The sequence below is a fragment of the Melospiza melodia genome, chromosome 1, assembly GCF_035770615.1.
Source record: "Melospiza melodia melodia isolate bMelMel2 chromosome 1, bMelMel2.pri, whole genome shotgun sequence".
Lineage (NCBI taxonomy): Eukaryota > Metazoa > Chordata > Aves > Passeriformes > Passerellidae > Melospiza > Melospiza melodia.
In genome coordinates, this window is record NC_086194.1 from 112206265 (window position 1) to 112231875 (window position 25611).

Here is a 25611-nt window from a genome sequence, read left to right on the forward strand (position 1 = left end):
CAGAAACCTACGTAAACCATACTAAACAGGTTTAAGCAGTTCAGCATTTCAAATTTTTCACATTTAAGACTGAACAAACAGATGATAAACACTGTTTTGGAACCCATGATTTTCAATGCAGGCCTTCAGATTTTTTCTGAATTTTGCCCTTCAATTCAAACAACAAGAACAAACATGTGCAGCAGCACCACAAAGAGCAGGTGGAACTAACAGCACCATCCTATCCCATTCATTTACAGCATTGTTACCCTGGTTTAAAGCTTTCTATTGCAGGAGTTCAACTAAGCAACTCCATCTGAGTGCCATTTTGAAGACACTGTAATCAGTCTTTGTTTTTAATTACTGAGAAGAGTCCAGAGAAAATCTTTAGATACAAGAATCAGCTTAAGCAGATTTCACAGGAAACAAAAACTGTGGCACACAGGTCTGGAGTTAGCAAAATAAAAATCTGTTTGGGGGATTTCTTAGATTTTTCTTCCTGCATTGATATTCAAGATGTGCAGCTTTACTTACCATCGCTGCCAGGCAAGAAGGATAAGCAGACATCCATAACAAATCCATTTCCAAACTGCAGAATTTCAATGCATTTAGCTGGAAAACAGGAACAGACAGCATTGATCTCATTCACTGTAACTATTACAATTACACTGTCATTTCCTTCTATATTATAAAGTTAAAATTTCCCATCCATTTTTATTTTAAGAAGCTGAAAAAAAATCTACATTTTTTCAAAAGCATCAACAATAATATCATCTTCTGTGTGGCCATAAAAATTCATCCAGTTGGTTGGGTTAGAAGATAATACTGTGTTAAATCTATATAGCTTCACTGTGGTAACACACCAGAGGCAATAAATATTACAAAATATATCCTGTGGCAACAGAATTCACAACAAAGGAAAATAAAACTGAATCCATTTTCTACAACGGCAGCTAGAGAAATTAGCAAAAACCTGCAAACATCCCTGAGACCCTGGAAATCATTAAATTAGTAAACTAGTAATCATTAAACTAGTAAATAAACAAGAAAATAGCAGGAAAAAATGTCTACAGCAGAAGAATTAGTCCCCCTATCACTGTAACCACACTAGCAAGACAAAATGGAAAAGATGAGACTTTGTGGGGTTCTTTGGGAGCACCAAAAATGCCTTCCAGAACATGGGACTTTAGACTGGCAACTCGATCTCTCTCAGGTAGGCAAGGCAACATGAGATCTTCAAATACACCCAAGAAGGAAGAAAGTAGCTAAGGAAATGCAGTCACTAAACTTCAACCAGCAAACAACACCTTAAATCTCAATTATCTACCCAATTTATTTCTTATGCATTTTAGAATGCTGTTTTCCTGTATTTCCATGCAAGAGCCTAGTTTAACAGAATGTCAAGATCCCAAACTTGATTGGACTCAAGCCAATAAGAAAAAACAAGTGACTAATTAAACTTCATCTTTCTAACACCACCATTAATCATTTTACTATGTAATTCTACTTCACACATGCATACAGCTAGTCTGCCTCCATATTACAATGGTTCAGATTGTCATAACATGAATACATATTTTTAAAAAAAAGTAAATTCAAGCCACACATCCCTGATCAAATATAAAGATAAATCATTCTGGAGAACAAATATGACCCAAGGCTTTCCAAGAGCAATACAGTGCTTTCATGTACTAAAGTCAGAAGACAAATCAATGTAATTGCATTACAAGATGTTAGTATTTAATAACTAATGGATAAGTATTCATCATTCTTATTTAGCCAGTATGTTATCCCTAACATTAAAAAAGTTACCTTCTGAGCCATGCCGAGACCAGATTCTCACAGTAGAGTCAGAGGCTGCAGAAGCTATTAGCACATTTAAATCAGGTTCATCTGACTGGCAGACAGCATCCACAGCAAAAACAGCTTCTGTGTGGCCTTTGAGAGGAATGCTTTTCACAGCCTGAACACATGAGAAAATTTTTACAAAGTTTAAATTCCAGTAACTTAGGTGAGAAAACTTTTAAAGCAACTTTAGGAAAAAAAACCAATATTTCAGGAAACCCAGAGAAGGGATACAGCAGCAATGAATATTAACTTAGTAAGACTTTGCTTAAAGCTAAACAGAATTAAATGTTCCTGTGTACACTACACCCTCACTATGCTATAACCTCACCCTTCCTTGAGGGAAGTTGGAAACAGTACAGAAAGTTAGGAAGAGTTTTCCTTCCTTTTTCTCCTTCTCTTGTCCCTCACCCTAAGGAACATCTCACAGAAGTTTGGAGAACCTTAGTGAAGGAGACAGAGCAGAGAACACAACGCAATTAGCAGCAGCTGCAGCAGCTCTAGCAGCAATGTTTAGTGTGTTCTCACAAACCAAGACAGCTTTTTACTCCTTCAAAATGCCAACATGAAAAACAAAACCGCTAAATTTAGACAATGAATACAGGTGATTCAATTTGCAATCTGTTCCTCATAAACACAAAGATCAAAGTGAGAGGCTTTTAATTTTGCAACCAGAAGTCATCCAACATTTATTCAGATTTTTATCATAGACAGACTTGACATCTCTTTCCAAAATACAGCCTGGTAGGCCTCTGTGGGAATTTTTCATTGGTTGAATACAGAACTTTGTGTTTAAGAATTTACACTAGTCTAGAACTCCCATTAAAATGAGCACATTTAGCCACATTCTTTTGAAATTATTGCCATATGGCTGTACACCACATCAGCAGAAAAAGTTTATTAAAAAGTCTGTAAGTTAACTGAAATAAATGCATGAACAGTTAAAATGGATCAGGATGAGAAATAACTCATTTCTGAGAACTTTCCCCCATGAAAATAGGTTCATTTCCCCCTACTATGCATTCTCATGCCTTTTAAAATGCCAAGTCTAATAACCTACTTTGAGACAGATGGTGAAATGGGTTACCTACACAGCTATTCCCAACCCAGTGCTTAATAAGCAAGATATTAAAAGCTTTTTATTAAAAGACAATAAAGTGTTTTTTTCATCCAAATTTCAGGTCATTTAGAAGGCTCTTTCACACAACACTGAATCTCTTGCCTTACATTTTACAGTAGACATAATAAATTAGCATGTCTCCTTACTTTCCTCCATTTCTCTGAAAAAAGCCAATTGTTGCACAGATTTTTTAATTTTCATTTTTGTTAAACATCTATGCCAACTTGTATATCATCCTGGTCAGACTATCTATATACAAACCCACACTGTTGTACAGACTAACCAGAAATCACTAGAAATGGATATAAGGAAACAAGGAAGAAGGATACTGAAAATGCCAGCTCAAAATGGTCCTCATGGTTTGAAGGTTTTAAGGTTTTAAGAAAACTGCCATGTCAGATCAGAAAGTTGATGAGTCAAGAACAGACAGACAGAGTCTTTTGGGCACCTAAACAAATGCACTCAATGACTGACAGGTTCGTTAATTTCTTTACCAATGCTGATTTGAAGAAGATGAACCACAGAAAAGAGGAAACAACATTTACAGTAATACATAGCAAGACGGAGTATCAATAATTTCAAAGTGAAACAAATAGTATGAACCAGAAATACAAACAAAACAGATAATTTGTGATGTGAGATACTACTGCAGAGGCAGATTTGAAAAGAGGTTATTCCTGCTTACCTGATTATTCCATGTTACTGTGTCTTTCCATTCCCAAAGAATAAGTTGTTTATCAGATCCACCAGAAATTAACTCTGTTTCAGCAGCTAAAAAATACGTTTTGGTTAGTTCAGTGTGCACTTAACTTTGTAACAGCAACATAAGCAGTTCTACTGGTTACCACTCACAAAATGTCAGTGGTAACCAAAGCTTCCACCAAAATAAAGGATGGTTAATAGGAGTTGCACTGTGCAGAACAGGTTTAGAGCAAAGATATTCCCTAAGAAAATGTAAAGAGAAAATTCTCAGGACTATTTAAAGTTCTGTGTGAAAGCGGTAAAAATACCTTTCCAGAAGACTCCCAAATCCAACAGTGTAAATTAATCTTTTGGAGTTTTGTTTGGTCTTTTTGGAAGATAGGAGAATAAAGCAAGAGAATTTAAACAAACAGAATTCAAAGCTTCACAAGAAAATTTAATTCCCAAGTTCCCTGAAAATAACTCTTTTTAATAATTTTTAAAATAATGTTTCAGTGCAACCCGTTGAAAGGACAGCAGTTTATATCACTATTAAAAACTAATGTTTGCACCTCAGTACCTCTCAAAAAAAGGAAGCAGCACATTACATTAACGTCTAATTAATAGTCACATTTCTCTTCTTCAGTGAGAAATGCCTAAGGGCAAGAATATATGCCTATGAATATATTGCCTAAGAATATATTGCCTGCACTAAGCAATGTTAAATCCTGGAATTACTATCCAGCAAAAGTCTCATAAATGTCTCAAACATTTGAGACATAAATGTCTCAAACATCTTTCTGAAGACTCTTTTTTTCGAGCACATAACCTCTATGCCACTTCAGAGCTTTACACTCAGAGACTGCTGAAAAGGCATTCCAGATCAGTTTACAAGTCAAAACATGCAAAACTCCAAACCTTACTGAAGAGACTGGTGGAAGAACAAGCAGCACAAGCCATCGACCAGTGTGAGCTGCCACAGCCCCAGGCAAGCATCCTCCTGGGGTGCCCCTGGCTGTGGGGCAGGAGCAGAGATCCCCTCACCACGGAGCTCACCTGGGTTTGGCAGCTCACATTCCTGCAGAGGCGTTTGTCAACATGAGGCCACACCTCGAGTACTGCATCCAGCTCTGAGCCTCCCAATTCAGGAAGGGCACTAAAGTGCTGGAGCAGGTCCAGAGATGGGCAATAGAGCTGATAAGGGTCTGGAGCACACATTTCATGAGTGGCTGAGGGAGCTGGGCATGTTTAGCCTGGAGAAGAGGAGGCTCAGGGCAGGCCTTACCATTCTCTACAACCACCTGAAAGGAGGGAGTAGCCAGGTGGGGGTCGGTCTCCTCTCCCAGCTAGCAAGTGACAGGATGAGAGAACAAAGTCTTAAGCTCCACCATGGGAAGTTTAAGTCGGACATCCAGGAAAATTTCTTCACAGCAAGGGTGTGAAGAACGGGCTGCCCAGGAAAGTTGTGGAATCACTGTCCCTGCAGGTATTTAAGGAAAGAAGGGACGTGGCACTCAGTGCCATGGTCTAGTTGACACGGTGATGTTGGGTCACAGGTTGAACTCGATGATCTTACAGACATTTTCCAAACTAACTGACTGTGTGAAAATCCCTCCTGGAAACTAGGCTTAAGGCGAAAAGATACACTGCAAGGCTCGCAGTTCCCCATTTCCCTGAGTGTACAGCGCAGCCCCGCTGCAGCCGAGCCTCCCCCGCCTCCTCTGCCCTGCACGGGCAGCAGCGCCCGCGGCCCGAGGGGAACCGGCCCCGGCCCCGGGCCCAGCGCGGCACCGCCTCGCTACTCACCGCGGTCCCGCCGGCGGACCCAGCGCACGCAGTTCACCCTGCCGGCGTGGCCGCGGAGGGCGGCAACCGCTCGCCTCACCTGCGGGACAGACAGACAGCACCGAACGTCAGGGAACGGGCCGGGTCCTGGTGCCGGTCCCAGTCCCGGTCCTGGTCCCGGCGCCCCCCCAGAGCGCACCAACTCACCGCCGGGTCGTAGAGGATGACGTCATGGCAGCTGCCGAAGGCGAGGAGGCCGCCCCGGCCCCAGGCCACGACGCCGCCGCCCGCCCGGTTGGCGCAGCAGGCGATGTGACAGACGGACACGGGCGCCGCCATCTTGGCCGCCGCCGCGTGCGCGACCCCGCGCGGCTCCCGTGGCAACGACCCCGCGCGGGGCGGGGCCTGAGGGGCGGGGGCTGAGGGGCGGGGCCTGAGGGCGCCGCCGGCTGTGGCGGGGTCGGTGGCGGATTCTGCGTCACTTGCACCTTTTACCGAGACCTCAGGGGTTTCAAGAGTGTAAAACTTTTCTCTTTGCTGGGTCCTGTGAAGAAATTCGTCCTAGTGCCCAACCTAGATGTCCCCCGGTGCAGTTTAGGGCTGTTTCATCCTGTCGCTGAGAGAATAAAGGTACCCCCACCTTAATCTGTTTTCAGGGAGTTACAGGGATTGACAAAGTTCCCCCTGAGCCTCCTTTTCTACAGGCGAAACAAGCCCAGCTCCCTCAGCCATTTCCCGTAGGATTTACCCTATGAGCCCTTCACCAAGTGGGAGAGCTGAGTATCAGAGACGGCGTCACTGACCCCCATTCCTGGGCTGCTTCCATCACCTGGGAAAAAGTTGGTAACACCTCCTGACAAAGAATCATGCTCAAATTAAGTTTCTGACGTCGGGACGTATTTAATATAACCATGTATGATGTCCCTAAAATTACTGTCATGGAAAGCACTAGGATTTGCATTTGAGCAATGGCCAGGCTCAACTGCTTGATCTGAGTATGTTTGAATACCTCTGCTTTTCAGAGGAAAAAAAAAAATGAGAACAGAGCAATTAGTAAATTCCATCTGTTACATTTTTGTTTTTTCATTCTTTGATATATTTATTGCCCCTCCTGAACAAAAAATTGAAATCAAATCAAGAAAAAAAATGCTGCAGTGGTGTTCTAATTTTACTTGCATGGTTGCTGGCCTTGAGAAACAGGGTTACAATGCAGGGTATTTCACTGGATAGATGTGCTCAAATTGTATCAGCCCCTTGGCTTCACAAGTTCAAGGACTTTGCTGGTCCCCAATAGCCACAGCTGCAAACAGCTGCCCCACAGGCTGAGTAGGAGCCTCGGCAGGACCTTCAAGACATCCACTCTTGAAAGATGAAACACAAAAAAGGCTGTGGAGCAGAAGCCAGGTTGAAGTATAAATGGAGAGCTCAGCTATGCAAGAATCAAAAGGGAGAGAAACAGAGATGTGCCTCCTGTCCCCAAATCACACCTAAGATAATCCTGAAATAACTGAAAGTGAACTGAAAAGCTGAAAAGTCTGGGCTGGAGGGAGAGCTGGAGGCTTTATGGGGCTGTGCAGGAGGTGGGGGTAGGAAGAGAAAGCAGTGAAAAGCAAGCAGGCATCCAGAGGAAACACTCTGCATAGCACATAGAATATTTTGGGCCTAAATCTTTCCTGCCAGGCCTTTATCTCTCCGTTTGTTCTGGAGTCCTGGCTGTAACCTGACACAAAACCACTGCAGATAGGCACAGTTGTTTTCCAGTGGGTATGAGAGGAAGGAAGCTGTGCCTGATCACACAGCAGATACAGCCAGAAATGTTAGCTGCTAGGGAAACAAATGACTCCTTGCAGAAAAATGCATGGATCTAGTCATCAAAGCATGCCTCGACTGAGGAGTGCTGGCATGAGCTGCCAAGGATGGCTGTGCAGCAGTCAGGTTGCACAGCAACCCCTTCTCAGCAGGCCTTGCCAGGGCTGGAGTCAGGGCTCTGGCAGAAGGAGGTCGGGCACTGCCAAAATCATGGCTCATGTTATAGGAATTGCGTCTGTTGCTGTGGGAACAAAGCTGGCTCTGGCTGGGATTGTAGGCATAAGTGCAGGCTTTTCCAAGATGGATTGGGTGAGAGACTCCTCTGTGACACAAGTTAACCTGACTGATCGATAACCTGCTGCTTTTGCTGTCCTGCAAACAGTTTTACTGGAGTGCTGCTTGGATTGGAGAGACTGGGGGTTCTGTCCTGCCTGAGGGTGCCAGGGCAGTGCAGGGTTTTGTGGGGCTGGTCCTTGCACACCTCGGGGTGCTTTCCCAGCCAGTTTGAGATGACCCATTGTGGAGGGCTGCTAGTGCCAAGTGTTGACAGTGATTGCCTCTTTTCCCCAAAAAAAGGTCTGCCACTGTCACCCCTGTGCCACCCTAACAGAGTCCAACACTGAGAGAACTGGGATGAATCAACACAGAATATGGACTCAATAGTGCCGTGAGGAATGCTGCAGCAGCCCCATGGTGCCATGGCTAAAGAGGCACAGGAAGGTGGATTTATGCCCAGACAGATCAGTGCAGGTGAGCCTAGTTTCTTACTTGTCATAAGTACTCTGTCTGACCAAGGCCTCATTCAAATGAGACTCTGAGCCTTTGGTCAAACCCAAGAAAGTTTTTTTTGTGATTTGGTCAAACCCAAGAAAGTTTTTTTTGTGATTTCTAATGTTACAGGATCTTCTCTTGAAACTGAAATATCTGGAGGATATTGTATGAGAAGTCTAGAATATCAGATAATTACTATAGAACCAGTATGCCTTTTAGGAACACATACTTTATAAGGAAGTAATAGTGATGGTTAGTGGTGTTACAAGGATAGAAAAGGACATGCTCTAGACTTGTCACCAGCTGCCAGTCTTCATAGCTAATGTCCTCATGAAATTAAAATCTCCTTTAGAGGCCCAGAGAAGTTTGTGCTTCCTTCCCCTCACATCTGTCCTTGTTTTACTTTATATTCCCAGAAAAGAATTTCTTTATTTTTCAGAAATATATGTAAAAATAATCTTCCTCTTTTTCTCCCTTTGGTGTAACTTTTGAGGCACAGGAAGAACTCAGTTCATTGAACGTCAGAGATGGTTGTTATGGTGCCTAAGCAGACTTCAAAAGTCACTCCACAGTTTTGTTCATATCTTTTATGTGTCCCCGTGTGGTTCTGCCAATGGAGGTACATCAACAAGCTCTGATAAGGGAGATACTACTTGAACAAAAGCTTTCTTGAGCTGGAAATAATTTTTCTAGTTAGTTAGGCATTGGAAAAACTTCTGTTCCAATAGTAATTTAGTAGCAACACAGTAATTTTGTATAGTAATAGTAATTTTGATGGTAGATTCATGTTTTCAAGTGAGGTTTTGCAGACAGAGGTGGCTTGGGGCCCTTCATGTTCTCCCTACCCAACTCAGTTATGCCTACAACTTTTTGAGGGAGATGGAGAAAATACAACACTAATCAAAAAGTTGTATTTAGTGCTTAATATACTTATCTATGTCTAAACATGGAGATGAAAATATAATAACGTTGCAAATGTGTTAAAGTTTAATGCTTTCTTTCATTGGGTGAAATCTTCTTGATTTATAGGAATATATGTTAATAGAGAGGAGTCATTCTACAAGACACTCTGAAAAGCAGCAGTCACATGTTAGGTTTACAGTTTAACTATATGTAGTTAAGTTCAACAGAAGAAAGTTCAAAAGTTGTTAAACAGGCAAAGCCAGTATTCAAAGGTTGGGGGCCTTGTTCATGCAAGTTGTTGAACTTAGCCTATCTTTATATGTCTTCAACCCTATCTTTATGTGTCTTCATTTTATACATGCTTATGGAGTAATCCCTAATGAAATTGCCTCATATACAAGTTACTGTTTGCTATTTTTACTTTATGTTGTTTGCTCCAGTAGCAGCCTGGATGAGTAGTGCCTGGTGAATGAGACAGCTATTTATTTTAATGTCTCCTCATTAGCTGTATCATGGCCCTAGGCCTTATTTGTTGTACAGTTGTCCCTTCTGTACAGCACAGAATTATCTTTTTCCATAGCCAGGTTTTTGTTTTGTTTTGTACCTTCTACTGCCACAGCACCTGAATGTCTCAGGAAAAACTTTACGAGTTACATTTTTCTTTATAAGATAACTCTTAGGCAGAGGAGTATTATTATATTCATTTCCTGGGGTCAGTTTCTGCCTAGACCAGAATTCATAATAAAATCACAGACTCATTGAATGGCTTGGGTTGGAAAGGACCTTAAAAATCATCTACTCTCAACTCCTGCCATGCTCAAGGACACCTTCCACTACACCAGGTAGCTCAGGGCCCCATCCAACCTGGATTTGAACACTTCCAGGGATGGAGCATCCACAGATTCTCTGGGCTACCTGTTTCAGTGCCTCAGCACTATCACAGTACAGAATTTCTTCCTAATTCCTAACCTAAACCTGCTCTCTTTCAGTTTTAAGCCATGCCCCCTCTTCCTATCACTACACTCCTTGGTAAATAGTCCCTCCCTTATTTTCTGTACTTTCCATCCACTTTAGGTACAAGAAGGCTGCTCCAAGATGTCCCCAGGGACTTCTCTAGGTTGAGCAACCTGAAATGTCTCAAGCACCATAGGTCTTTAGGGGTGAAATGCCCATTGTGGAAGACACAGAACAACATTCAGGAGAGTGACAAGCCACCCACAGCATCCTTTGCCTCCAGCTTGGATTGAGAGCATTCAAAACTTGTAAATCAGATTCCAGCCCTGGGACACTTCTAAAGGCTGTGCCAAGGTTTCATCTGAGGGATCAGAGCTGAAGCACTGAGAAAATAAATATTAAACAATAGTGACCAAAACCCATAAATACGAGTTCAAATAATTTCCCAGCTTCACAGGGGATATTGTGTACAACAGCTGGGAGCAACTCCATTGCCTTTGACATCTTGAAAACAGATCCAGCCTCTTTCTTTTTGCCAGCTGTGGGGTCTGTGTTGGAAGGCATTCCACTGCATGGAGAATACTAATTTGCGGGCTTGCTAGGATTTCCTTCCCTTGAGCATGCACCTACCAGATTTGATGCCGGAAGGGATGATCAAGGAGAAGTGTCATTCTCAAAGTTACTAATTCAGTCCATTAAAATTCAGCATCAGACTGTTTTTTTAAATGCCACTGGAATAATTCTGGAATTGTAGGTCCTGTATTCAATAAAAGTTAAGATTTCTAGTGTATCTTGAGTATAATGTAAGCCTGGGGCATCCTTTCCAAATAATTTTCTCAAGATAGAAAAGCAGATATTGTTACTTGAATAGATTTAATTTTAAATGTTTAGAGTACATTTTTAGAAATAATTTCTCCCTTAATTCATCTCACTGAAGACTGAAGGTTGAATGATGCTGGTGAACGAAGCTGAACTGAACAAATCTTAACTGTAGCTATTCCCATTTTTCTTGAAGGCTGTATTTTAAGTATTCTATGAATAGCTTAAATCCCCACTGCCTAAATGGATTTCTGATTTTCTAAAGAAAAAAAAAAACCTAATTATTCAGAAATACAATTCAAAATTAGTTCTCCAAACAATGACTGTAATTGCTGGCTGAATGAAAATTTTGCATAAAATCTCTCTGATATTCTTTTTTTTTTTTTAATGAAGACCTAACACAAACATGACCTAGAAAATTGCTTGGGAAGAAGAAAAGAGAAAAAGGATGAAACAGCTTGTCACATAATCAAACTGATTATGCATTATGTTTTTGAAACAGAAGCTCTAAAAAGAGACATGATAATGGGCATTCATTCCAGAGAGCGTACGTGTACAAACACACATGCACACACACACAAAAGAAAAAGTACATGGAAATACCATCTGCAGTAATTAAAGTAATATTTTACACTTAAATTCTGTATTAGCAGCAGTTCTTGTAGGACTTGTATAGGATATTGTTCTACACCACATAATAGTATCTCCCAAACCCAAAAATAAGTTTTGTAATAATCTCCCGATGCATCTCTTCATGCTCATTTAAAAAACCCAAACGTAACACATTGAGTTAATATCAGTTGGTCATTTTATTTGCACACACACACATTTATCACATAGCCACATCCACTGCATATATATTTTAAATGGGTTTGATCATGAAAGGGTTTTGTACAAGTTACATAACCTCCAGAAGGAGATGCCTGATCCACAGCCTTCAGCTTTCCAAAGGAGTCAGAGATCCGCAGTATTAGATGAGGCTTTGATTCAGAGGTCTGGTTACTGACAATAGGAGCTGACAACCTTTTTTATCTGTATGATAATGCCACACTTCCCTGCTCTTTGTAACCCTCTCACTCCCTCCCAGCAACTTGGTGATCACAGGCAGGAAAATTAATAACCTGGTCAGGTCCTGCTGGTCTGAGGCTGTCATGGGTTTCAGCTCAGGGGAAGTACAAACAGCATTATAAGTTTGTAGGAGGAAATCCCCATTCCCAATGCTGAGTTCTCAAAGGCACATGTCTGCTGAGTCTCACAGCTGCAGCGAGGAGAGGAACATGACACAGCATATCCTGTGCTCATACAGCAGCCTCCTTGTGTTGGGTGAAAATTCCTCTCCTAGGAAAGATAATGAAGAACTCTCTCACTTATGTCAAAATTCTTGTTTAAAACTGGGGGGATGTTTCTTCTTTTTTTGGTATTTTTCCCTTTTGGTGTACATTGGTATACAAAGTTTCTGTAGTAGACATCAACATCTTAGGAGAATTTGATGAACTGCTTTACTACACATTGTAGATGAAGTATTAAGAAAGGCTTGAACCTGTCCCACCACAGGGGCCTCAGAGTGCCCTGTGCCATTAAGTTGGAGTTGGCATCATAGGTGATTCTGTTGCTTTTCCCCTGTCACCCATAGCAGGACAGAGCCCAGTCAGATGCCACAAGCCACAGAAGAGAAATACAAAACACTTTCTTTTGCAAAGGGAAATGTGTCTTCTGTTTGATGTGGCTGACCTTAAATAAGTGCCTCAGAGGAAGACTTCATACCACACCAGCATTAAGAAAACATTGCTAACAAGAAAAGTATTTCCTACTGAGATATAAGACTGAATAATGGTTGATGGTATAGAAATTTAGAAGGGAAAAATATTGAGTGAACATGAGGAAAAAACCCCACTCATAAATTAGTTAAAGCATACCAGGTTAGGAAATTGCAGTGTCATGAACAGGAACTTGTGATATCTCTTCAGATTTAAGGTAGTGAGATATGCTTTGCACCTAAACCTAGAGTTCAGCCTCCTTCTTCTGCATAATAATTCTAAAAAACATACTCTTTGGACATTGAGCAATTATTTTGATACTCAAAACTGATTCATGGGATAAAACAGAAAAAATGAAAATGAGTTTGCATAGGAAAAACACCATGAAGCTGAGAGAATGTGAAACATGAAAATATAAAAAGCTGCATCATTTTAACCATTGAGAAAAACATGTACAACATGCAGCTCAAGCTGGCATTTCCAAGCACATTATTTTTAACTCTCACATGCTAAAGTGTTTTGAGGCAAAGTATTTTGTCTACATTTCCAGTCATGAATTGAACCGTTTAAAGAAGTAAAATACTGAAGCATGGATGTCTAGAGAACTAGGGCAAAAGCAGTCTCTGCACCAGTGAGCCTTCCAGGACATTCTGCAAATAGCTTTGCATGAAAGAACCAGGCAGAAGGGGCATCTACCAGAAGCCTGCAGTGCACACTGAAATTCACCCGTGAGAATCAAACTTCTGCACACTCAGCAGTAATAGCACTCAGGGAGTAGATCCTTACCTTTCATGCTGCATTAACTGTCAACAAAACCAAACTTACACAAGGCTAGGGTAAACTTTTACCTCATTTTGCGTGCATGAAAAATTGTCATTTCACCAAGGAATATTGTCAGCGTAAATTGCAAAATGCCTCATAGCTCTTTCCCCAGTTCTTCAGTTTCTTCCATCCAAAAAGTCCATCACTCATGTAATCAGCAGCAGGAAAACTTTGCTTTTGCCAGGCTTTCCCTATAGTCCAAGACATGAAGAGCTACATCCTCCTGATTATACGTAAATATTGTGGTGAAAACAGGTTGGAGAAAGAGATCTGGGAATTTTGATTGATTTATTGATTGATTGATGGCAATTTAAGTATGGGTCAGCAGTGTGCCCTGAGCCAATCACATCCTGTGGTGTGTCAGGCACAGCATTGCCAGCTGCTTGATGGAGATTATTGTCCCTCTCTGCTCTGCACTGGTGCAGCCTTAGCTTTAATATTGTGTGCAGTTTTGGGAACTACAATGCAAGAAGGATATCAGACTGTTGGAGTGTGTCCAGAGAAGCCAACCAAGTTGACAAAAGGTCTTGAGGGCAAGACTTCAAGAGGTGGCTGAGGTCACTCAGTGTGTTCAGTTTTGAGAAGAGAAGGCTGAGGTGTAGCCTCATTGCAGTCTACACCCTCTTCCAGGGGGGCAGTGGAGGAAGAGGGGGTGCTGATCTTCTCTTTCTGGTGACCAGAAATAGGACATGAGGAAATGGAATGAAACTGTGTCAGGGGAAGTTCAGATTCTTCACTGTGATGGTGGTAGGTCACTGGAACAGGCTCCCCAGGGAAGTGATCATGGCACTAAGCCTGTCAGAGTTCAAGGAGTATCTGGATGATACCCCTAATTATATGGTGTAATTTTAGTAAGTCATGCAAAGAGCAGGGAGTTGGACTCAATGATCCTTATGGGTCTCTCCCAACTTGAGGCATTCTATGATGCTTTTCCTAGTCTGTCATTACCTTCTAGAAACTTTTTTCTCCTTTTCATATCCTTTTCCCTCCCCTATTCACTTCCCTGTTTCCAACTTCTTGTGTTCAAGGAGCTGGCAATCCTGACCATCCCTGTTCCCCTGGGCCTTGTACACAGGGCTGGAGCAGCCCATTCATTAAGGTGAGCAGCCCTGTGTGGGAGCCACCCCACACCAGCCTGAGCTGCACTGATGTCTGTGGGATGGAGATAACATTCCAAGCTGTTGGAAGACTGTCTGTTAGCTGGACAGCCCCCTCAGATAATCTGTAATTTACAGATTAACAAACTGTTGCGAAAGGTGTCTTTTGTGTGGATCAGAGGGTGGGGCACAGCTCTCCTGCCTGGGAGAGGTGCCCATGGAGGAGTGAGTGATTAGCTCAGTAGGTTGGAGCATGATGCTAATAACACCAAGATCACTGTTTGATCCCCATACAGGCCATCCACTTTAGAGTTGGACTCAGTCTTTCTGGTCCCTTGCAACCCAGAATATTCTGTGTGATCACATTTCTCTGTGATCCCAAGCAGACACAGGTGGGTGCTGCCCAGCAGGGTCCTTGGGCTGTGCCAGGTTGGACAGGTCCCCTGCCTCCAGGGTCACCTCACCTGTGTCACAGTCACAGAGCTGTCCCCAGGCAGCTCCCACACCATACCAGAAACTTTGCCTCCTATGTGGCTTGCCTGTATCTAACCATGCAGCAAAAAGCTCTGTGAGCATCCTTCAGGAACAGAGTTTTCTTGTGAGAAAATCCTATATTAGCTCAAAGAATCAAAAGGGGGAGGATGGGAGAATGTCTCTCCATGGACAGGATCTGGTCTGCATGGAATTCCTTGGGGAAATCCATCTGTCTCCATCAGATGCTGCATGAGCACAAGAGTGCCCAGCATCTGAAGGAATATAAAATGTATTCCTTGTATATATATATTCCTCTTCTTATTGTACAAAACCTGCTATTTTATGAATTTGTTTAATTTTCTAACCTTTCTTGTTGATACCCATAACAAGCCCTGCTCCGTCCCTTTCCCCTACACCTCATACCCTCCCCAGTGCAGAACAACCTCCTCTGCCTCTTCCTCACCACAGGCGTAAGCCTGCCCTCTAATCCCACCATCAGCTCACTTCCCTCCTCACAGCCCTGAGAGCCAGGCCATAGAAAGGCTTTGAGATGCTCATGAAATGGTATAAAAGTCCAGGTACAGGGAACTGAAAGATTCTGTCGCCCATCTCAATGTGTTTGCACTACTTTTCTATTTCTCATGCTGTAACATACTCCCTTAAAAAAAAAAAATGCTTTAGAAGTTGAGACATCTGCACTGAAGACTTGCATACATGCCTTGAGCAGACACCAGCTACACCAAGCTGGGGAGTTGTGTGTCACTCCCACACTACTGATGTGCCTAATGCTACCCAGTCACCCAAAATCATAATAGCAAGCAAGATAAAGGGAAGCTGCTGAGATGACTTCTACTTGCACGCTTCTCTGCTTTTTGTTGAGCACTTTGTGAGACTGGCTTTAAATTATTCTGTTTTCAATGGCCTTTTACTTTTTTTTTTTTTTTTTTTTTTTCCCTGACTGTCACTAGTCATTACCTGACTTGGAAGTGCTCAGGATCTGGGAGGCCAAGGCATTTTGGTTTAGCTGTCAGGTGAGGCTTGTGACAGATGGCAGAACTTTATTCTTAATGAGAAGTTTTTCCAGCACAGGTCTCCAGCAAGGAGTCCTCCCTCCCCAAGGCTGCAGTGAGCCCAAGGTCACTGCAGCAGGACATGCTCTGGTGAGTAGCAGGAAAAGCACAAGCCCTGGGGAGTCTGTAACAGTCTGCAAGTGCTGGTGTTACCCTGAGGACTGTTTTACCTTTGAACACCTGGGTCATAATAAGGATGGCAACAAAAGGATAAACCTTTAGCCTTGGGGAAAACTGAAAAAGGTGCTTTCACATTGGAGCCAAGAAAATAAAAAAAATTGTGTCATTTACTTGGACTTTATTGCAGCCAACTGCATCAAACATTAGTCATCTTTATAGAGTTTTTAGTAGAAGGAATGACTAAATTATAATAAGCACAACATTCTTATTTTACAATACAGTATAAAAACAACCAAAGAATTAGCAGGTGAGCTCTAAAACTATAGACCCAACTTCTTATGGTCATATTTGAATTGTATAATCTCTAAAAATTCTTTCATATTTTTCCAGTTGTATACCAATAGAATTGTTATCACAGTCTTTTCCAAATTCCTAATAAAAGGCTTCAATGTGAATAAAAAAATTATGGCACGTGGTCATTATTAGCTTTACGATATGTAGAGTCATGATCTCTCTGTTGTATATTTGTAACTTTCTGCATAAAAATTTATATCTAAACAATATTTTATGATCCCTTTTTCCCATATGTAGCATCTCTTAGGAAGTAAACACAGATTTTCTTGTACTGTAAAAAGATGCCAATGTTCTATATGTTCTATAAAATGCTAGGAAAATGTTTTAACATGATCTCTTTTTTTTCTACATGAGCCTTTTTTTCTTCTTAGATCTGTGAAGAGAATATTTTCCTTCTTGCTATTTCCATCACATGCAGGAAAATTTTATTTTTCTTAATTTAATCATAATTATCATAGAATGGTTTGGGCTGGAAGGGACCTTGAAGATCATCTAGTTCACAACCTCCCTGCCATGGACAGGGATGACTTCCACTAGATTAAGTTGCTCAGAGCCCTATCCAGCTTGTCCTTGAACACTCCCAGACATTCAGAGAACTCCTAGAATAAATCTAATCTCTCCTGGATGTAAAAAGCATTACAGGAGTTGTCCTAGGCTGGTAGAAATTGTTATACTTCTCTTGAAGCAAATCTTTGATTGTTTGCATCTTCTGAAGCCTTGTTTCTTAACTGTGGTAAAAAAGTGGCATTTTATTCTTTACTTTAGTAAGTGTTCAATATGCCCAGTAAGCTATGATATGAATAAATTTATTGTAGCCCCAGTACACTATAAAATCCTCTTATGAATGTTGGAAATTTATTCTACCATTTTCAGAGCAGCAGTTGAAAAACAAATTGAATAAATTTTAGGTGGGTGTTCATGAAATGGAAAAAAAAAAGAATCAGCAGCCTCTTAGGCAGATTTTTCCCTTTCTATTTTCTTTTTGGTTTTGTTTTTATGACATAGAAACAGGATGTACCTTCCCTATTTTAATTATAGATAATTGCATCCAAATCTTTCCATATATTAAGAATAACTCATTTTCATACATCTTTGGGCTTTTTTTTTTACATTCTGCATCACTATTATTCCACATTTTGTTATATCTATTTGTCCAGAACTATACCTTTTTTCAAAACAGGTCATCAGATGCAATTTGACAGTATTTTTGAAGAAGCTCTGATAAACAAAGAATGACTAATAGGGGTTTTACCATTATTCCACATCACGGTTCACTTCCAAGTGAAAACCTCAGCCTACATTTTTAAGGATGCTATTTGTATGAACAGCCTATTTGTTTGTTCAGTTTTCTCATAGAGTAGTTCCTTTCCTTTCCTTTCCTTTCCTTTCCTTTCCTTTCCTTTCCTGTTCCTTTCCTTTCCTTTCCTTTCCTTTCCTTTCCTTTCCTTTCCTTTCCTTTCCTTTCCTTTCCTTTCCTTTCCTTTCCTTTCCTTCCTTTCCTTTCCTTTCCTTTCCTTTCCTTTCCTTTCCTTTCCTTTCCTTTCCTTTCCTTTCCTTTCCTTTCCTTTCCTTTCCTTCTTTCTCAGTTACTTTAGGTCCTTACTTGATACTTACAAGCACATTATTACATGAATATTTTAATTTTCAGTACATGGACATCCTTCTGCTTTTAGCCTATACATATTTTGTCCTTTTGAAACTTTAGAGAATATTTTTTGTGTCTAAGAGACGTAAATAGGTTAGCTGTTTATTTTGCTAAGTCATGTGCTTCTTTCTGAGTAAGACCAAATTCTAAATTAGGTTAGTGGTAAACTGAATATTATACACACTTTTGATATATATTAACCAACAGATTGAATAATATGGCAATAATTTATTATTTATATGTATAATAGCCATAAAATTAGAATCATATTTTAAGCCCAAAAATTTTCTTGAGCATTGGAGCCTGACGTAATCTGGTTTGGGGTTTACATTTTGTGATGGTTCCATTGATTTATGTCTCATTTGACATGAAGGTACCTGATAAAGTGTCCTTTAAATCATAGGACAGGAAGATTAAAGAAATCTAAAGTTTTCATATCTTTGGGCTCCAAATCCAAGTTAAGCATCGTAAAACAGAGGTGACCTGCCTTGCAGAGATGCTGAGTCTCAGCTAGAAAGACATGAGTTGTTCCTACTCATCATGTTATCCCACTGAAACCCTCATGTCTTGCCCTGTCTGCTCCTTGTTACGTGTGATATATCTTCTCTGATCACACATTCCTTCATATTCTCTTGCCAATCGTTTTTCCCCAAACCTCTTTTCTCCTTTAACCCTTTCAACAATACTGTGTATGCTAATAAATATTTCTAAATTCCATACAGAGTTTTAAAAGGCAAGACATGAGTAAAACCATGGACCATGACCTTTTCTTCAAACCCTCTTCTTCCAAAATCCCCATTTTTTACCATGGTGTATTATTTCCCCTGCTTCTATCCTATTTAGAGATTTACATTATTATGCTACTATAAAGAGATTTCACATTTTTCCTTCTTCACAGACAATAATTTATTCCAGACAATGAAATTTTTTTATCTCTGAGTAAATATTGATTAAGACCATGCTTCAACGCATGAAAATTGTTGATGATCCTGCAAGTCTGAGGTTGGCAATTGTAGTTACAGGTTCTGGGGCTCCAGTTGTCCATATGCCCTTTCTGTAGAAAGAGGAAGGTAACTCCTTGTTCCCTTCCACTTTCCCCCAGTGCATCAATCAGCCCTACTGTGGCTCCAGGGATATTTATGAACCCTCAAGACTGAAGGTGATGTGATGCCAGTAGCCAGAATTCAGTTAAGAAGTCCAGTTTTGCACAGAATTTCTAAGCCAACACTTCTGTCCTGCCAGCTTTGCTTTGCACTAGAGAGCTGTTACTCACAGCTGAAGTGCAGAGCGGGTTGGCACATTTTGTATTGCCTAAATTATTGCAACAAGTTTTGTCTGAACTTTTTGATCTATCTGCCTAATCCATACAAGTGAATATAATAACCAGGCAAAACACAATATTCACAAACAGGAGGCTTCTTATCTGTCAGAGACTTTTTTTCTTTCCTGTTTTCATTCCAGCAGCCCATAATAGAACTGTCATCTTTTATCATGAGAGTTGTGATATTCCTCTGTTGCTTTCCTAAGCAACAGAGTTCCTTCAAGGCCAGTACAGTTATGTTTTCAATTAAAGTACAATGTCATACATTTGTTTCCATTTCCATCTCATTGACAAAGAGTGAAGGTAAAGAATACTTATTTTATTTTCATCCAGTCTTGTTCAGGAATTTGAAACCACTCATAGGTTGGCAGGGCCCTCTATCAGTGCATATGTAGCTTCTCACACTTATCACAAATTTGCACATCTGGCTCTCAAAAGCATATCCATCTTTTCAATGTCATTTGATTTCAGTTAAAATCAAATTATTTCACACTATAGTGAAATCTTTTTCAAATTTCACTGATTTCACTCTATATCATTTAGGTAATACCTTTTGACCCCAGTGTTCTCTCCACTTTTGAGTCCTGTGATCATTTTTGTCCATTTGTGCAAATGCCCTCCCACACAAAGGCAAGTGAGAGGTGTGATACTGGATCTTCACTACCTAGAAGCCTATTGCTTTGACAGAGAAGTATTTTGGTTCCATTCCTGAGTTCAGCAAATATTTTTATATTTAATGTTCATATCTCTAATAAAAAAAGTTTTCTTCACATTAATCATTTTGGTGGTTCTGAAGAACTGCAGGTTTTGTTTTATTTCTGACTGAGTACAGTTTGGTTTAAAATAACTTGTTTTGTTTGCTGAGCATCATAGTGAATTTATCATTTATTATTTGCTGAGCCTGGAAGGAGAAGATGACTGGATGTGATGTGCTCTGAGCACTTTGTCTGCTGATGTGTCCTGTATAAGCTGCACTAGAATATACAGAGTTGTGGTGGACCCAGGTAGCCTCCAGCAGGGCGTTTTACCACACTCCACTGAGGTTATAACTTTGCAAATGGCAAAACTTAAATTATTTAATCTCCAAAATCTAAGTCCTTTTGCTGTCTTTGAATGTAGGGCTGCCATGGACCACTTATATGAAAGCAAATCACCCAACACTGTATGAGACATTCTGGAAAATTTTTCCAGAGCTGCTTCTGTGCCACCTACACAGGCTGCCCTCAGCCTACCACTGGCAGGCTGGCCAAACTCTATGGCTAGTTTTCTTAAAACCTGGCATCTTCTTATTTCTTCCCTTGTTGAAAAGAGCTTCTGCCTGTAGGTTGTTTTTTGCTGTGTTACAAAGGCACACTTACTCTCTGCTAATAAATATGATGATAGCCTTGCTGATCTTTGCCTCAGTCCTTGATTTTCTTCCTTGTTGTTCAGCTGAGGCTGATTTTCAAATCTTTTCAAGAAACCTTAATGAGAAAGAATTTTTGCATGGATCATCCTCCCTCCCACTTACAGCAATTGTGATTTTCTCCTGTTATTTGAGGCAACAATATTTCTAAAGACACATTTCTTATGTGGAAAATTTTTGCTTGGAAAAAGGTTTCTTCTCCTATTACTATTTCACACTTTATCACGTAGGATCAGGCTAAAATGCCTAATCCTACATCTAGTTTTCAGGCTGTAAACCACATATAATAATCCTATTTTGAAATCCAGCAGCAGACATAGGAAGGATTAGATTACTCAGAGGAATAAAAAAGGCTGAGTGAGTATCTGTAAACATTTTCTTGGTAAGTCTGTAAAAAATTGAACAGAGTTTTCCCCAGGAGAAAAAAAATTGTGTAGCTTGAAACATTGAAACCAAGTTTGGATGCAATACCTTGTAGAAGAAAAATGTTGTACTAAAGCAGATAATAAGCAAAAGGGCTTGAAAGTTCTTTCTATTTCTTCTCTGTGGAAGTGTAATTAGGTATGTGCACAATTACAAAGCAAGTGGCATGCATGATGATGTTTTCCTCAGTCAGATTTGTTTTTCTGTTCTTCTAATTTGGCTTTAATTAACACTAACACGAATAGAGTTTTTTCCTGAATATAAGCACTTAGGTAATTTCTATTAGGTCCACTTAGGTAATTTCTATTGGTATTAGGAAGAATAACACTTTTTTTTTTATGTGCAGCTAGAGCAAATGGTACCCAAGTATGACACCGATAGTCATGCTTTGTTGAGTGTGTGAAATTCAGCAAAGGGAATTACTAACCCAAATGAGTGCTCCCACATGAAGGATAGTATTAAACAAATCTAGCTCTAAGTCCTGACCTTCATACCCATAATTCCTGTCAGGAGACTTTGAAGTCTGACACTAAAAAGACTGTGGAGCTTGGAATGTGAAAACAGCATTTCACAGGTATTAGCATGATAATTAGAAGTCTGTTGAACACATGATTTTAATTTGAAAGTAAGTAATCAGAATTTAGATGACACTTCTCTTAATTATATTGAGTGTTTGACATGAAAGTAAATTAATAGCAAATTTATTTCCACCATCTGCTACTATTAACTCTGGGAAAACCAGTAGAATATCCAAATATCTGTGTTTTATTCATACATTTTTAAATAGCATTATCCAAAAGAGACGTTGCATCTTTGTAAGAAACAACACAGTGCACTCAATGGAAGAATAAAGCAGCCAAAACAGTTCCCTAGAGAGCAGAAAACATTGTGGGATGTGATTGGGATTGAGCCTGTAGCACCACCACTGCCCACTGCACAAGGCAAACAGCAAACACAGTTCCTGATGTGTTACATGTTCCAGACTGGAGGAGTTTGAATATAACTACATTAGAAAGGGAAACAGTCCCACTAAAAACACTCAACCCTTTGCAACATGGAGAGAATTGGAAAGAGAGTACACATGTTCAGATTTGTCATTATTCCTTACAGTTAACCAAGGCTCCCTACACCCCAGCCTGAGAAAACTGTCAAGTGTTATCATCCCTCAGTTTTACAGCCAGGTTGTTAGAGAGAACATTTTTCTTTGGAAATGTTCTGCCTTTGGCATTGTTATGAGGATTTTTTAATCTCAAAATGCAAATTATTTCACAATTTAAATGTAGGAACCATTATCATTCTAATATTTCTGTTATGAGGAATACATAATTGGAAATTGCTTCCTCTCCTAAGAGCACAGCTTTCTATACAAGGAATGCAATTCATGTCTAATAAAAAAGACTACAGTGAGAATATATTAGGCAATAAAATAGTGCAAGTATTTTTAAATGTGAATGTTTACTTGCTTTTACAACACGATTTAAAAAAGCTGGACAAAGTCTGGAATATTTCAAAAGGAAACACCATCCCCTATCTAAAGCTGTTGTTGCAATGGGTTATCTCCCACAGGGGGTATATTTCATTTAAAACCTAGAATAATATTGCATCCAGCCAACATATGCTATTACTCTGATCTGGTTAAAGCTGGGACTGGTGCTCAATTTGTTGAGGAGTGGCAATTTTAAAGTTCGTACTACAGAGGTCCATGACAAAGGTGGGTCAGGTGTGGTGCTGGTTTACAGTAGCTTAGGGGTAAAATGGAACTGCCATGTTATTCCTCTTGAGATTAAGGTACTTTGAGAACACTTCTTCACTTCTTCAACTGATGGGAACACTCCAGCAAGAGAGCTCTCTCGTCTCACGGTGCTGAACAGCGGCAGAACGACTGTGCTTGAGCTGTCTCCTTTACACTGCCTTTGGCTAGTGTTTTTCAGACTACTTTAGAGATCAGATTAGGTAAAAGAAATTATCTCAGAGAACCTGGAAAAGAATCCACACTGAGAAAAGAAAAAAGCCCAAATGAAAAAATTGAGCAACTACACTGACAGCCAACAGTCAGGTTGCACAGAGGCAGAGCTCAGAGTCCTGCAGTCAGCAAGGCACTTCATAACAACTTCCAGTGCTTTACCAGATGCTTACAGAACAGATTTGAACAATTTCTTACTGCTCTTGTTGCTCTTGTTTGGCGCTACCTGAGCCTTGTCTCCAAAATTCCTATCACAGAAATGATAGATGTTAAGGGTTGGGATTCTCTAGGATCTCAAATGGGCATTTGTTTCAGTTCCTAGGAGATTAAAAAAAAAAATTAAAATGTTTTTAGCCAAGGAATTCTGTGTCACCACTTCCTGAAAGTGGAAGCTAGGCAATTTTCCCAACAACTTCTGAGACTCCTGAAGCCTTATAAAGACATTGGCTTTATGAAAGCATCAATAAGAATTGAGAATCTCCTTGCCAGGAGCATCCCTCAGCAGCCAGGCAAATGCTGTTTGGTTTACCCTGTTTTTTGCTCTCACCGGTAGTAATCAGAGTGGGGCAAGTTTCCCTCTCCAGCTGCAGGTTTCCTGCAAGGGACACTCTGTGATCATCAGCCACCTCAGGGACACTGGCTGTGAACAGGCTGGTCTGTACAGGGAAGAGCAGAGGCAGGATTTCCTTCAAACATATATCTGGGCTTTTTGCTCACAGTGACAATCCTTAAACATATTGATAAGGAATATCATTTTTCAAGCTCTGTGCAGACTACTGACAGAGTATATTTCCCAAAGCATATTGCATCTTGTTTAGTATAAAATTTAATCAATCTACTGCATGAGTATTGACATTTAACATATACACCTCATATACACATATACCTCATATACATCCTCAGAAAGGGATGCTGAAAGTCTTTGCTTTATGCTTCAGTGGCAATTTAAACTATGTGGATTGGAGGTTTGTGAAGACAAAAATATCAACATTACAAATTACTGTATGTTAGCTAACACTTTGCCAAACAAATTAATTTAGGCCATATAACTCTGATGACAAAATTGAGGTAATTCCTTTATAGGAAATATCCTTAACACCCAATTTCATTTTCAGACAGTGTTCAGAGAGCTCCTGAGAATGGCTGTGAAATCAGACCAGTTTATCAATTACCACTTTCACAAAAGAGTTGCTTTAAATCCATTTTCCCTTGAAGGTATCTCAGCTCTTCTTAGTGAGAGAGGGGTTTGACTGGGGGAACTGGAAATAATTTCTCTTTGTCTCTCCTTCCATCTTTTTTTTTGTTAACATTTAAATATATAGTGATTGTGCTTAAATAAAAAAATCAAATACTATTCATGACCTAATTTTTACTTTCATGAACATCTCACATTCCATTTTCCAACAAGCTAAAATATCCCAGATTTTTAATCTATAATGATTTTTTTTCCCTGAGCCTCACTTAGTAGTCCCTCACAGATTTCCTTGAAGAGGAAGACATCATATTAGGTGACACATTGCTGTAGTTTTCATATACACTCTCATACAGGATGTCAGAAAGGAGATTTAGGTGCAGAACACTTGGTTAAAAATTCAAGAAAAAAAAATCTGGCCTTCTCAAACAGGTTTACACTTGCCATGAAGTATTAGCAAAAGGAACCCAGAACCCTTTGTTCTTCTTTTATGACTCTTGGTGTCACCACATATAGACGTGTTTTTGTCAGGTCTTTCATAGATCATGCTGCTTTTCCCATCCTAGAAGTGATTTGCTTTGTTAAACTCTAAAACCAGAGAAGCAAGACATGGATTTGTAATAATTAAAATTTTAACAGGACAAGTATGTGAGGAGAAATGAATCATATTATCATAGCTAGAAAATAAAGGCAAACCCTTTTTTTAAAAGAAGAAATAGATTTTCTGTGCTGGATTTCCATGAGGAGACTGGAGTGTTTCCACCCCTAAGAGAGAGCTGTAGCTGCTGTGCTTACACAGTACAGCTGCAGAGTCAGTGTGACATCCTTGGGTGGGCAATGGGCCTTCTCTCTGACAGCAAGATTGTGTGTGATAGAAAGTTTAAGAGATGAAATTTAGAGGCTTAGAGTTTTACAAAACTGGTTTGGTGTGAAAGTCTCAAGGGACAATATTTGCAGAAGATGTTAGAAAGTAGGCAGAAATTATTAACCACTCTATCACATCTATTTGCATCTTTGAAGAGAACTTCTCTTTCTTGCTTCATTAAATATGTAGTAAAAAAAAAACCAAAAAACAAAAAAAAACATAAAAGCATAAGGAGATGTTTCCAGCCTATTTTACAAAGTCACCTGAACCGCAATAATATCTGAATTTCTATGACTGGCTGCTCTTAACTCTGTAGTTAACAAAGAAACAGTCAAGGAAAAATAGTATCTTACTCTCATGGGTCTATCTGTCCTGAGAATTTGGATTATCATATTTACTGGAGCACAAGACAGACTTACCTTCTCTGTACAAGACAA

The 25611-nt window shown here is 40.1% G+C and overlaps 1 protein-coding gene across 3 annotated transcripts in view; it reads right to left on the reverse strand.

The window, feature by feature from the left end:
* The window catches only part of ELP2 (elongator acetyltransferase complex subunit 2), a 38615-nt gene extending 32866 nt beyond the window's left edge, over positions 1–5749 (reverse strand). For 2 of the 3 annotated variants that reach the window (XM_063164427.1, XM_063164417.1), the window contains exons 1-5: positions 5618–5749; positions 5432–5510; positions 3630–3715; positions 1792–1942; positions 514–591 (exon numbers count right to left, since the gene is read on the reverse strand). In XM_063164427.1, coding sequence (XP_063020497.1) covers positions 514–591; positions 1792–1942; positions 3630–3715; positions 5432–5510; positions 5618–5749 — 526 coding nt within the window. Of the gene's footprint in view, positions 1–513; positions 592–1791; positions 1943–3629; positions 3716–4548; positions 4593–5431; positions 5511–5617 lie in introns of those variants that run through there. The other variant, XM_063164437.1, reaches the window with a different exon arrangement.
* Positions 5750–25611: the final 19862 nt, after the last annotated feature.